Here is a 14,565-nt window from a genome sequence, read left to right as displayed (position 1 = left end):
ACATTGTGTTATTATCTTAATCACTATAAAAACAACAAATGTAACGAAGAAGCACAAATGGACTGTGAAACTCAGATCAGGAGATTGGGAAATTTTGGTCAGGAGATAAGGAGGTTTTTTATCAAGATAATTTTGTCATAAATGTATACCGTGGGATGTAGATATTGTCTTTAATAAAAGTGATTTGTTTTTCAAATTTCCATCAGAAAGTAATGTTTATCATGTTTATAGTACCCTTGTTGCCTTTCTATTTGAATGATACCACTTTTAATCATTAAGTAAATAATATTCAGTTTCTATAAGTGTAAAATATTTTGTTATATTTAGTTAAATGTAACAATATTCTATAAGGATTTATATGAATATAACAATATTCTTAAAAATCAAATTCAAGGCTATGCTCCTTGAAGATTATAACACAATAAATACTATTACTAAATCAGATTTTGAATATAATTTTCAATTTAATCCTTGAAAAGAAGTCTAGATTCCTAAAATAATTTATAAATTTATGTTTTTTTATTTGTCCCAAAACATTTAAATTCATTTAATTACCACCCTTTTATGATTATTTTATTAAAATATAACTAATTTATATTCTTTTTACAATTTACATTTTTAGAGAAAAATAACTTAAAAAAGGATAATTCAAAGGGAAGTAACACTTTTTTCAATACACAAAAGTTTTTATTACACATGATACACAAAGGCAGTTAGCCAGAGGTAAACATTGTTGACTACCAGTATGTTCGACACCCAAGCTGTCAAGTGAAGCCATATAATTATACATCTTCTTTGATTTACAGGTAAAATTTAATACCCTACTGTAGTCATAAAAGTAAGAAATTATCAAAAATGGCAGCTGAAAATGTTCATTCATGAAATATTTCATACAGAGGAATTTTTTTCTCCTTAACAGGAGGAGACCCTTAAAAATGAGATTATTGTACTCTCGTTGGGAGGTTCACATTCTTAGAATAAAGACCCATGTTTTCAGTGTCATTGGTTTCAGTCATCATATTTATTGGACTTTGTTGTTTTAAGTTTTTTTTGTGGTATTAAGATATAGGCAAAAAGAAACTCTTCAATGAAAAGTCAGAATTCTTCCATGGTCAACTTCTTGAAGGTACAGTAATGGAACAGTTTGCTCAAGTTTAAAACTAAAATAGGGGCACATAAACTGCTTTGTATTTTCGGATATAATATAGATGAATATGATCAACATAGTTAAATGAAAAATTTGATTAGCTAGCATTCTAAATTTAGAATGAAAGAAGCTAGATAACGATGAACATGTTGGGAACACATGATCACAAATCCTCTATATGGTGATTACATTGTATTCCTAAGCTAAACAATAGATTGCATGTTTTGTCACTTTTTGCATATTATGCTAGAGATTGTAGCCAATAAAACTAGAAAATGACATTCTGCCCTAATTTGTTTTAAATCCAATCTAAACAAAAATACCCCTCTATAGATGGATAATTGTATGCCTCTTTAAAAGAAGTACCTCTATACAGGTATAATCGCCATATAGAGGGTTTGTTCCCAACCTGATGAAAGGGAAGAAATTATACAGATTTATAAATGACAGCAAATAATATTACCTGATGAAAATAGTTTACACATTATTTTGCTGTTAATATTTATTTTACTGCGTTGTGCAGTTGAAAATATAGTAGCATACAACTAAATGTATCTAATTTGCAAACCCTTATACATATTCTCAAATAATGATGTTGTCGTGAAAACATATTCTGGCTAAAGACTTAAAAGAGAAGGATGAAGCTAAAAACAAGTTTTCAATGGAAATATTAAATTCATTAAAAATATTTTAACCATTTGAGTTTTGTTTGTTGGAACTTGTGTACTGATATATTTTATTTGTAATTCTACAAAATAACAATTGAAACATCTGTTATCAGACTTGCCAACTATCCCGATTTTTGCCGTATCATCCTGATTTTCATACCTTTACCCGAATCCTGATATCAGGATCATAAATCAGGTCAAAATCCCAATTATTGGTTTCCAATTTTATTTTTTTCTGGTCCATTCAAATGAATGTTTAATTTAATATAATGACAAGTTTAAGACCCTACGCTAATCAACAGTCACAACAGGTGTCATAATTTGTTGTTGCATGTAATTGGATTACCTGATGGGTCAACAATCCTCGCTAATTAATATTTGCTGGGACTATTATACTTTCCTTTAGTATAATATATACCCGGTGCCCACCCGTCCAGATATTTGTAAACAGAAATTTGTTCATACAGCCTTTCATATTAAATGAATTTATCATATGAGCACAATTTGCACCGTTTACCGTATGTGTAAGCCTACTCTGGTAAGAGCACCTCTGAATACAACATACTTTTTATGCCCCACCTACAATAGTAGAGAGGCATTAGGTTTTCTGGTCTGTCCGTCCGTTTGTCTTATTTCAGGTTAATTTTTTTGGTCAAGGTAGTTTTTGATGAAGTTGAAGTCCAATCCACTTGAAACATAGTACACATGTTCCCCATGATATGATCTTTCTAATTGTAATGCCAAATTATAGTTTTGAACCCAATTTCATGGTCCACTGATCATGAACATAGAAAATGAAAGTGCAAAATTCAGCTTAAAGTTTTTGGTCAAGGTAGTTTTTGATGAAGTTAAAGTACGTCACATCTACTTGAAACTTAGTACACATGTTCCCTATGATATGATCTTTCTAATTTTAAATCCAAATTAAAGTTTTGACTCCAATTTCACAATCCAGTGAACATAGAAAATTATAGTGCGAGTGGGGCATCCATGTACTATGAACACATTCTTGTTTTCTAAATGCCTTCAGATGTTGGCCTGATTTTTAGTATGTGAGTTAACCGTGATGAGTTAAGTTTAACTTTTGTTCCGCCCTGCTAATCATTGCAGAAATTATGTACTTTGGACTTCGATAAATTGTTGAAAATAACAGTTATACAGACTTTTTATACGACCACAAAAATTGAAAATTTTTTGGTCGTATATTGGTATAACGTTGGCGTCGTCATCGTACGAATACTTTTAGTTTTCGCACTCTAACTTTAGTAAAAGTGAATAGAAATCTATGAAATTTTAACACAAGGTTTATGACCACAAAAGGAAAGTTGGGATTGATTTTGGGAGTTTTGGTCTCAACATTTTAGGAATTGGGGGCCAAAATAAGCATTTTCTTGGTTTTCGCACTATAACTTTAGTTTAGGTAAATAGGAATCTATGAAATTTTGACACAAGGTTTATGACCACAAAAGGAAAGTTGGGATTGATTTTGGGAGTTTTGGTTCCAACAGTTTAGGAATTAGGGGCCAAAAAAGGGCCCATATAAGCATTATTCTTGGTTTTTCGTACAATAACTTTAGTATAAGTAAATAGAAATCAATGAAATTAAAACACAAGGTTAATGACCTCAAAAGGAAGGTTGGGATAGATTTTGGGAGTTGAGGTCCCAACAGTTTAGGAATTAGGGGCCAAATTGGTCTACATTAAGGTCCAAAGGGTCCAAAATTAAACTTAATTTGATTTTAACAAAAAATGAATCCTTGGGGTTCTTTGATATGCTGAATCTAAAAATATACTTAGATTTTTGATTATTGACCCAGTTTTCAAGTTGGTCCAAATCGGGGTCCAAAATTAAACTTTGTTTGATTTCATCAAAAATTGAATAATTGGGGTTCTTTGATATGCCAAATCTAACTGTGTATGTAGATTCTTAATTTTTGGTCCCGTTTTTTAGTTTTTTGGTCTACATTAAAGTCCAAAGGGTCCAAAATTAAACTAAGTTTGATTTTAACAAAAATTGAATTCTTGTTCTATTTTAGTTTAAACATATTTATTTATAGTGGATTGGGAAACAAGTTTTGCAACTTATATTAATCCCTTTCCACTTTGCGGGTGTGAGTGCTGCCTTGTAGCGCCATTAGCCTGCTCTTTTTCGAAATCTACCAGGGTGTCTTTAACATGCAAGAGATATGGCTTTCTCTTAACACTGGTCAGCCATTTATCGTCCCCTTCTGACGGACTATCATCGTTTCCTCGAGACCATACTCGCAAATGGCGTCAAGGGAGAGCCAAAAATTCAGTTCCTGAAATTTTCATCCCAGACAGGAATCGAACCAGGAACCTTTGTGTTAGTAGTCCGATGCACTAACTACTACACCACGGCTCTCTTAATATTGGGCTATTTTGATATGCTGAATCTAAACATGTACTTAGATTTTTGATTATGGGCCCAGTTTTCAAGTTGGTTCAAATCAGGATCCAAAATTATTATATTAAGTATTGTGCAATAGCAAGAAATTTTCAATTGCACAGTATTCAGCAATAGCAAGAAATCTTCAATTGCACAGTATTGCGCAATAGCAAGAAATCTTCAATTGCACAGTATTGTGCAATAGCAAATATTTTCAATTGCACAGTATTGCGCAATAGCAAGAAATATCTAATTGCACAATATTGTGCAATAGCAAGAAATTTTCAATTGGAGTTATCTTTCTTTGTCCAGAATAGTAGTTGAATCAACTTAAATCATTGTTTTATACAACATACAATGTATATTCACTTTTACTACCAACTGATAAATTAAAACAATCTTTACCATTCAGTGATAACAAGCACTTTATTTTATATTTTAATATTTTATTATGTATTTAAATGAGTAGTTATTGTTGCAAACTCCATTATTAAATTTGAATTGAGATCAGTTTTGGAAAAAGGGAAAGGGGGATGTGAAAAAAAAAATGAGGGGGGGGGGGTTAAATTTTTCTCATTTCAGATTTCATTAAAAAAAAGAAAATTTCTTCAAACATTTTTTTTGAGAGAGGATTAATATTCAACAGCATAGTGAATTGCTCAAAGGCAAAAAAAAATATTTTAAGTTCACTAGACCACATTCATTCTGTATCAGAAACCTATTCTGTGTCAACAATTTAATCACAATCCAAATTTAGAGCTGAATCCAGCTTGAAAGTTGTGTCCATACTTGCCCCAACCGTTCAGGGTTCAACCTCTGCGGTTGTATAAAGCTGCGCCATGCACTAGCAATACCAATTTCTAAAATGTTCATTTTTTTACATGCAAAAAAAAAAAAAAAAAAGGACATAATATTAATCATGATAAAAAGGACATAATATTAATCATGACAAAAAGGACATAACATAACTTTTCCTTATTTAACCAAAGGCTACATGTTTAGAAACTATAATTGCACTTTTATAAATTATTTATTCAAATACACGAAGCATAAAATATTCTAGACACATATATAGATATAGCTATAAATATGTCTGAACAAGTGACCACTCTATGGCAGAAAACACATATTATATTCATGATATATATAAAGGTACTATGACTACCCAATCATATTAGCTCTCGCTATGTAATTGTTCATCTAGCCTTTCTTTTATCACACTCTGCATTTATAACATTTTGTCCTCATTATTGTACATTGTTTGCATATATATGTATTTTTAGATTTTTAAAGATGCCAAGAAGAAAAAATTGGAGGGCAGCTGAGGCTAAACGTGGTGGGAAAAACCCAAAGAAACAGAGACTGACGGACTTGACTAGGGATACTGGCCCCATTAACAGTACAGAGTTAGACCTTGACATAGGTGATACTGACACCCTCAACAACAGTAACTCAAATAATATGGGGGATACTGACCTCCACACAAATATAAACAACAGTAACTCAAATAACATGGGGGATACTGACCTCCACACAAATATAAACAACAGTAACTCAAATAATATGGGGGATACTGACCTCCACACAAATATAAACAACAGTAACTCAAATAATATGGGGGATACTGACCTCCACTCAAATGCAAACAACAGTAACTTGAAACTACTTGAACAATCTGAATTGAAAACACTTGAAATATCTGAACTGAATATACTTGAAAAATCTGAATTGAATAAACTTGAAATATCTGAACTGAATATACTTGAAATATCTGAATTGAATGAACATGAACTATCTGATTTGAATCAAAACAGTAACAATAACTGTGCAAAAGAATTGAATCAAAACAGTAACAATTGCTGTGCAAAAGAAACTTGTCAAATACAAACAGATATTCTGTCAAATGAATCAAACAATAGTTATGCAAGAAAAGATTCTCATAGTAATATCCAAACTGATCTGTTGCAAGACCAAAATGAACAATCTAAAAATAATTTAGAAGAGATATCTGATTATTCCAATTCTTTTAATGCAAAATTTCTGAAATTTGGAACTTTTGACCAATATGCCACAAAATTTGCTGATCAAAGCAGGGGAAACCAATGTACTTGTAATTGCTTAGTTTTCTTGTCACTTTCTACATCAAATTTTGATTCAAACACACTGAACCTGGATTACATTTTGAATAAAGGTGATGAAATTTACAGGAAGCATGTTCAAGAATTAACAACACAGGGATTATTTAAAAATATGCTTTTAAATTTTGATGAAATTCCCATCAAAATAGAAATTCCTGAAGGGACTTTTATAATTAACAAACAAAATATTCTGTTTGGTCTAGCTTTACAGTACCAAGAGTTGACTGGATTTCTAACATTACAAGAAGCAATTCAAAGTTGTATAAAGCAGTCTAACAAATTTCTTATATTGATTGGAGCCATATGTTCGGCAGTTTATTATTTTAATCATACATACTATTTTTTTGACACTCATTCTCATTCAGAATGTACACTGAATAATCCATTAGATTCCTCTGGCAAAAGTATTTTGATTGGATTTGCTGACTTGCATGACCTCCTCAGTTACTTATATGCTTTTTACGCAAGTTTACAAATTGATTTAGACTCTCAATTTGAAATTTTACCTGTATGTATCAGTAGTAAAGATACTGACAAAGGTGTGACCAAGCAGATTAAGAATTATTTCGATGATCAGAAACTAAGGAACACAAAACAAAAAAAAGTTTCCTACCAGTATATGAAGGTACCCAAATTTGTATATATGAAAAACTACATGCAAAATAGAAGAAAAAATAAAACATTCAAGGAAAAAGAATTAAATGCAAAAAGATATTCCAGAAAAGATAAAAATTATAGAAAAACTGAAGCAGATAAAAAAAAGTCTCAGAGAGATGATTCTGATATAAGACAGAGAGAGAGACAAAGAGAACTTTCTTCTAAAAGAGAGGCTAGAAAGAATGAAGATTTCAAAAAAAGAGAACTTGCTGCGAAAAGAAAAGTTAGAAAGGATGAAAATTATAGAAGGGCTGAAGCGGAAAGTAAGAAGTCTCAAAGAGATAATTCTGATATAAGACAGATGGAAAGACAAAGAGAACTTGCTTCTAAAAGAGAGGCTAGAAAGGATGAAAATTATAGAAGGGCTGAAGCAGAAAGTAAGAAGTCTCAAAGAGATAATTCTGATATAAGACAGATGGAAAGACAAAGAGAACTTGCTTCTAAAAGAGAGGCTAGAAAAAATGAAGATTTCAATAAAAGAGAACTTGCTGCTAAAAGAAAAGTTAGAAAGGATGAAAATTATAGAAGGGCTGAAGCGGAAAGTAAGAAGTCTCAAAGAGATAATTCTGATATAAGACAGATGGAAAGACAAAGAGAACTTGCTTCTAAAAGAGAGGCTAGAAAGAGTGAAGATTTCAAAAGAAACGAAACAGAAAAGAAAAAAATTGCCAGACAAGATGAAGACTACAGAAAACATGAGTCTGAACGAGACTTCCACAGAAAAAAAGAATATAGGTCAAATCCGGAAAATTTAGAAAATGAGCGTTTGAAGAAACAAAGTTCTAGACAGAAAAACCTAGATATAGACAGATGTTATGAAAAGACAGCCAAAAGTACTAAAAGAAAAAACATTGATTTTACAGATCATGAAAAAGACCTGAAAAAGAAAAGAACTCAGGGTATAACCCTTGATGCTTGCATAAGAAATTTTAAAACAAAAATAAATCAAGGTCCTACATATATATGTACTTCATGTCATCAAACTTGGTTCTGTGATTCTGTAGTAAATTCTAAAACTGTCAAAACGAACACTCCTGCTAACATGACTCATTGTTTTACTAATTTTAAATCTGTACAGCACATAGAATGGATATGCCACACTTGTCTAAATGCAATTAAAAGAGGAAAAATACCTCGTTTTGCAATAGTAAATAAAATGGGATTTCCTCAAAAACCAAAAGAATTAAATTTGTATCCTTTAGAAGAGAGACTATTATCATTAAGAATTCCTTTTATGCAGATTCGACAGTTGCCTAGAGGTGGACAGTTATCAGTTAAAGGCAATGTTGTAAATGTACCTGTTGAAGTTCAACCTACAATAAATTCTCTTCCACATACAATAGAGAAATCAGGTACAATATCAGTCAAATTGAAGAAAAAGCTTGAATTCAAAAAATGTGATTTTAGTGAAAATGTCAGACCATTTGCTGTCGTTTGTGCATTACATTATTTAATGAGAACAAGTGACTTGTACAAGTCTTCTGGGATTGAAATAATTGATAATTGGATTACAGAAATAGCAAAAATAAATGAAGAAGAAACACAAAATTAAAACAATAGTACAGAACAAGAGAATGACCAAGATGAAAATGATTCAGACGATGACTCCGATCATTTCAGTGAAGTAGATGAAAGTGAAACGCATGTTGGAAACACAGATACACTGTTAGATCAAATTCCAGACGACAATCCACTATGTGATACAGGTTTAACTTTTGCTCCTGGTGAAGGTCAACGACCAATTAGTCTCTACAGTAATCCTGATGCAGAGTACTTATCTTTTCCAACTATATTTTGTGGTCAAAGAAGGCCAGATAACAAAGACAGGTCTGTTTCTGTTCACTATACTGATATTGTTAAATGGGAACTAAGGTCCATGGATAGGAGAGTAGCACAGTCTGTACCAAACATTTTTTTTTAAGTTAAAGAAAATTCAGTTAAAAAACATAAGTGATAAGGTCAATCTTGCTCTGAGAAGGTGTCAATCAGAAGGAAAACAATGGACAGCAAAAGATGTACTGAATCCTAACACTGTGAATGATCTTGTAAGATTGGATGAAGGTTATTATATCTTTAGAAGTTTAAGAAACTCTCCAGTATACCTTGAAAAGAGGAAAAAAAAGATTTGTTTGCAATGATTAGACAGTTGGGTCTTCCAACATGGTTTGGCTCTCTTTCATCTGCAGACACTAACTGGAAAGATTTGTTACGAATTCTTGGCAAATTAAATGATGGCAAAGAGTATACTGACAACGAATTGGAAGAAATGGATTGGAATCAGAAATCTAAACTTGTCCAGAAAGACCCTGTGACGTGCTCTAGATATTTTGATTATCGTGTCCAACAGTTTATCAACTTAGTGTTGAAAAGTGATCATGATCCTATTGGAAAATTGACAGATTTTTTTTATAGGGTTGAATTTCAACAGAGAGGTTCACCACATATTCATATCTTAATTTGGATTGAAAATGCACCAGTGTATGAAAGTGATTCAAATGAAGATGTTGTAGCATTTATTGATAAATATGTCTCCTGTTCACTTGTAGAAAATGACAGTTTAGTCAATTTGCAAGTTCATAAACATTCAAAAACGTGCAGAAAAAAAGGTCACCCAATTTGTCGTTTTGGTTTTCCCCTTCCACCTATGAAAGCAACAGTAATTTTAGAACCTTTGGGAGAAAATGATGACATAGAAAAATACAAGGCTATATATAAAGAAATACAAAACGAAATTAATACACTTCACAATTTTGAAGATATAGACCAGATGACATATGACATGTTTTTAGATGACGTGTTACAAATGAATGATGAAAATTACATTAAAGCCATTAGAAGCAACTTGAATGGTCCAAAAGTTTTTCTCAAACGAAAACCATCTGAAGTCCGTGTTAATGGTTACATGAAAACTGTGTTGGTAGCCTGGCAAGCCAATCATGATTTACAGTTTGTTTTAGATGCATTTGCATGTGCAGTGTATATTGTTTCATACATAAGTAAGTCACAAAAAGGTATGAGTGCATTACTAGACCAAGCAGCAAAAGAAGCACGACAGGGAAATTTAGACTTGAAGCATCAAGTAAGACACATTGGGAATTACTTTTCAAATTCTGTTGAAACAAGCGCACAAGAAGCAACCTACTTAACACTACAGATGCCTTTAACAAAAGCTACAAGACAAGTTGTATTCATTAACACATCTCCACGTCACAAAAGAACTTTCCTCCTAAAGCAATCATCAGCCCTAGAAAAACTAGGCCCAGACTCTACTGAAATAGAATCAGACAATGATATTAAAAGATACTCGCGTAGACCAAAACAACTGGAGAACTGGTGTCTAGCAGACTATGTATCTGAACTTGAATTGCAGTATCCTAAAACTTCAGAGTCCTCAGATCATGAAACAGAACAGCAGGACAATGGATCTGAAAGTGAAAATGAAGAGGCAAATACAGATGTTATAGAAGAAAACAATAACAAAATTGACTTAACTCTGAAAAATGGTATTAGAATATACCAAAGAAAAACACCTAAGGTTATAAGATATGTTAAATACAATTACAAGACTGACTCTGAAAACTTCTACAGAGAACGCTTAATGTTATTTTATCCATGGAGAAATGAACTTTCAGATTTGCAATGTGGACATGAAACATTTGAAAAAATGTACTTGACTGTTGCAAGACTATTAGAAAAAAAAGCCAAGCAATATGAGGGTAAAGTAATAGATCTAGAGAAAGCTATAGAAGAGGCAGAAAATGAATGTAATGAGAATGATCAAATAGCACCTGCCACACAGCAAGTAGAAATGGAAGATGCTGAAATAGGCCCAACAGAATCTGAACAGTATGTTCATTTCAATCCAGATAGACCAACAGAACATAGACTGTATGATATGTCCCGTGAAGTTGGAATAGAAGCAAGAACAGTAGAATTGACAAATCATGCCAACAGAATAAGTGAGAGTGATTATTTTGCATTGATAAGATCCTTGAATAAAAAGCAGTGGGAATTTTTCCAACATGTTGTCACATGGGTTAAAACAAAACATGAACCATTTTATACATTTTTGACAGGTGGAGCAGGGTGCGGAAAATCTGTAGTTGTCAGAGCAATATTTCAAGCTTTACATAGACACTTATGTTCTATTGAAGGTGAGGACCCTGACGATATAAGAATTCTTCTTTGTGCTCCTACTGGAAAGGCAGCTTACAATATAAATGGTCTGACTATTCACAATGCTTTCCAGATACAACCAAATAAAGGACTTGACCAGTCACTGTCATGTGATGTTCTCAATACACTCAGAATGAAATACAGAAATTTGTCTCTGATTTTGATTGATGAAATTTCAATGGTTGGAAACAAAATGTTCTCTTTACTGGAGAGAAGGCTGAAAAAAATCAAGGGAAGCAACTGTTCATTTGGTGGCGTCAGTATCATAGCTATTGGTGACTTTTTCCAACTCCAGCCTGTATTTGACAGCTGGATTTTCAATGATCTTAGCAAAGGATTAACAGCATTAGCCCCTAATTACTGGAAATTATTATTTTCTTTTCATGAACTTACTGAAATAATGAGACAAAAAGATGATTTAGAATTTGCTCTTCTACTAAATAGGTTGAGACAAAATCAGCTGACTGAAAATGATTTTGCAGTTTTAAGTACAAGAACTGTTTCAATCAGTGATCCAACATACAGAACTAATGCTACACATTTGTTTGTTGAAAATGCTTTAGTGGATAATTTTAATTTGCAATACATATCTAAATTATGCTCACCAAAAGTTAAAGTTAAAGCAGTTGACACAGTTTGTGGGGATTTACCAACATCTGTAAAAACAAAATTACTTAGTTCTTTACCAGAAAAACAGTCTGATACAGCCAATCTTGCAAAAGAAGTAGTACTAGCAATTGGGATGAAATATGATCTTACAGCTAATATTGAAGTCACTGATGGTCTCACAAATGGTTCAACATGTGAACTTAAATTGATTGAGTGCAAAACTACATCTTTAAGACCAAGTATCATATGGGTTAAGTTTGAAGATGCCAGAATAGGTGCTAACAATAGAAAAAAATATTCACACTTGTACGGAAAAGATGTTGAAAAAACATGGACTCCAATGTTTGACATTAAAAGATCATTTACTTATAAATATAAGACCTTTGAAAGAATTCAGTTTCCTCTTCGCCCAGCAGCTGGAAAAACAATACATAAATCGCAAGGAGATACATTACACGAGGTTGTTGTTAGTCTGAAATCAAAACGTAAAGGGAAAATACCACATATTCACTATGTTGCACTAAGCAGAGTAACATCTTTAACTGGATTACAGATATTAGATCTTAATCAAGAAGCAATAGCTGTAGCAGATTGTGTTCGACAAGAATTACACAGACTAAGGACAGATGCAACTCTACAGTTGTGCTTTAAGCCATTGTATAACTTATCAAGTAACTATTTTAAAGTAGTTTTTCACAACTCAAGGTCATTGCATGCTCACTTTAATGATCTTAAATCAGATCCTAACATCTTGGATGCTGATGTTATTGGTATTGCTGAATCAAGACTTATTTCAACAGATGAAAATGATGATTTTCATGTACCTGGTTTTGAACCACCAATTCGATTAGACCAAAAGCAAACAAACTTTAATACAAGACCACCTCATGGATTGGTATTATATTATCGAAATGATTGTATTCTTCACAATACAGTCACTTTCTCAACTCCATCTTTAGAGTTTGTTATAGCAGACATAATATCACCCAGCAAAGGTCTTTTTCAGGTTGTCTTTGTTTACAAAGCACCAAACTGCAAATTGCAACAACTTAAAGATACTTTCCTTGCAAGCCTTCTTCCTGACGTGTATTTAAGACATCCAAAAATTATCATAATGGGAGACTTTAATATTGATTTAAACACTGGGAACACTTCTTTTTTAAAGTTCATGAGAGATTCATTTTGCTGTTCACAAATTGTGTCTAAACCTACTACATCTTATGGTACATTGTTGGACTTAATTTTCCTAAATTTTGATAGTAAGGTAAATTTTGAAACAGAAGTTCTTGATTCCTATTGGTCCGATCATAAAGTTATATATGTAGCCATTGAAACTCAATGATTCAGTGTCATAATTATTTTATATGCCGAAACCAGCTTTGTTTGAAACAATGAAAATTAAACCCGCTGAAAAACATGACACATTCGCGGTTGCTGAAAATGCAACCTCAAATGTGCAGGAGTGGTTTTAAAGGAAAATGGGCGTCCACTCCAACAGATTTGCCTTTTTTTTAGTAGGAATAGAAATGAGTTGGCTTCAAGGCTCTTGATATCCAGTTTTACCTGTTTAGAAGAAAGCTTCTTTACAAAGCTTTCTTCTTTATAGGTACACTGGATTAAAGGTAGCAGAGGTAAAGAAATTTGAAACTGTGTTGCTTTGACTTCCATAAAGCAGAAAGGCCATTGGTGATTAGTCCACTATTTGCTATGGAAGAAAAGTAGAATTCCATTCATTTCAAGTCAGTAATGATTGGAGACATCAAATTTTACTACCTGAATGCTCATTGTATCAGTGGAGAGTTGTGTGCACTTCGCATGTGAACACTCCTGATATTTACTTATTATAAATGTATATATATATAATTCTTGAAATATTTGTTTTTGAATACAATCAAAAGCCATTGCTTTAATATAGATGTAAAAAGGGAGTTTTGAAGACCACAAGTTCCATGCCTCATTTCTCTTCCTACAAAATTATTAAATTTAACTGGCTGTTTGATGAACTATGATTAAATAATCAAAATGTTTATGAATGTTGAAATCCTTGCTGTTATGTACATATATTCATTGTAATTTTTCATATAGATAACTTGATACAATTTACAATACTTTTGTTCACTATATATATATATGATATACTAAACATTTATCATGATTAAGTATGTACAGTTTACTTTTTGTAATGCCAAATTAATCTGTATATTTATCTCATCCAATATTCATTGACTTTTCTGTTTAAGAAATGCTCTCATGTTCATGTCAGACATAATAAATCAGTTTCTGTACAAATACCACATATTTTATTATAATATTATAATTACTTCGAGTTCTCCAAATTGAAAAACAATCCATAAATCCAACATTTTTGATTTCTTATGATTTCAATTATGTCTTATTCTAAGTACAGGTTTATCAAAATGTGTAAATCATTAATTTATGCAAAGGGTTAAATGTTGAGAAAAAAAATCAAATATTGCATTAATTTGTCATTCTGCTCAACTATGTGGTTGCATTTTTGCTTATACATTTGATAAATATGTAGAAGTCATTTATAAAACAGAAACTAATGAACAATTCATGTAAACATTTGCTTCATAGAGAAAAAAATTGTGAACATTTGCTTAATAGAGAAGAAATTTGTGACATTTGCCTATTAAAGAAGAATTTGTGAACATTTGCTTTCATAGAGCAGAAATTTGTTACATTTGCCTATTAGAAAAGAATTTGTAAACATTTGCTTAATAGAGTAGAAATTTGTGAACA

General features: G+C 31.9%; 2 protein-coding genes across 2 annotated transcripts; both read left to right on the top strand.

The window, feature by feature from the left end:
- Positions 1-5,515: 5,515 nt before the first annotated feature.
- On the top strand, positions 5,516-8,569 carry LOC139515092 (histone-lysine N-methyltransferase, H3 lysine-79 specific-like). The gene has a single exon (XM_071304653.1). It carries the CDS (start codon positions 5,516-5,518, stop codon positions 8,567-8,569), a length of 3,054 nt encoding a protein of 1,017 aa, XP_071160754.1.
- Positions 8,570-9,151: 582 nt separating this feature from the next.
- On the top strand, positions 9,152-13,144 carry LOC139515091 (uncharacterized). The gene has a single exon (XM_071304652.1). It carries the CDS (start codon positions 9,152-9,154, stop codon positions 13,142-13,144), a length of 3,993 nt encoding a protein of 1,330 aa, XP_071160753.1.
- Positions 13,145-14,565: the final 1,421 nt, after the last annotated feature.

Source organism: Mytilus edulis, chromosome 3, assembly GCF_963676685.1.
Source record: "Mytilus edulis chromosome 3, xbMytEdul2.2, whole genome shotgun sequence".
NCBI lineage: Eukaryota > Metazoa > Mollusca > Bivalvia > Mytilida > Mytilidae > Mytilus > Mytilus edulis.
The sequence above is the reverse complement of the archived record's forward strand: the minus strand, read 5'-3'. Positions and strand labels throughout refer to the sequence as shown.

Bases quoted from the DNA above. Each gene is read 5' to 3' on its own strand.
- LOC139515092 (XM_071304653.1), top strand. From the start codon at position 5,516: ATGCCAAGAAGAAAAAATTGGAGGGCAGCTGAGGCTAAACGTGGTGGG.
- LOC139515091 (XM_071304652.1), top strand. From the start codon at position 9,152: ATGATTAGACAGTTGGGTCTTCCAACATGGTTTGGCTCTCTTTCATCT.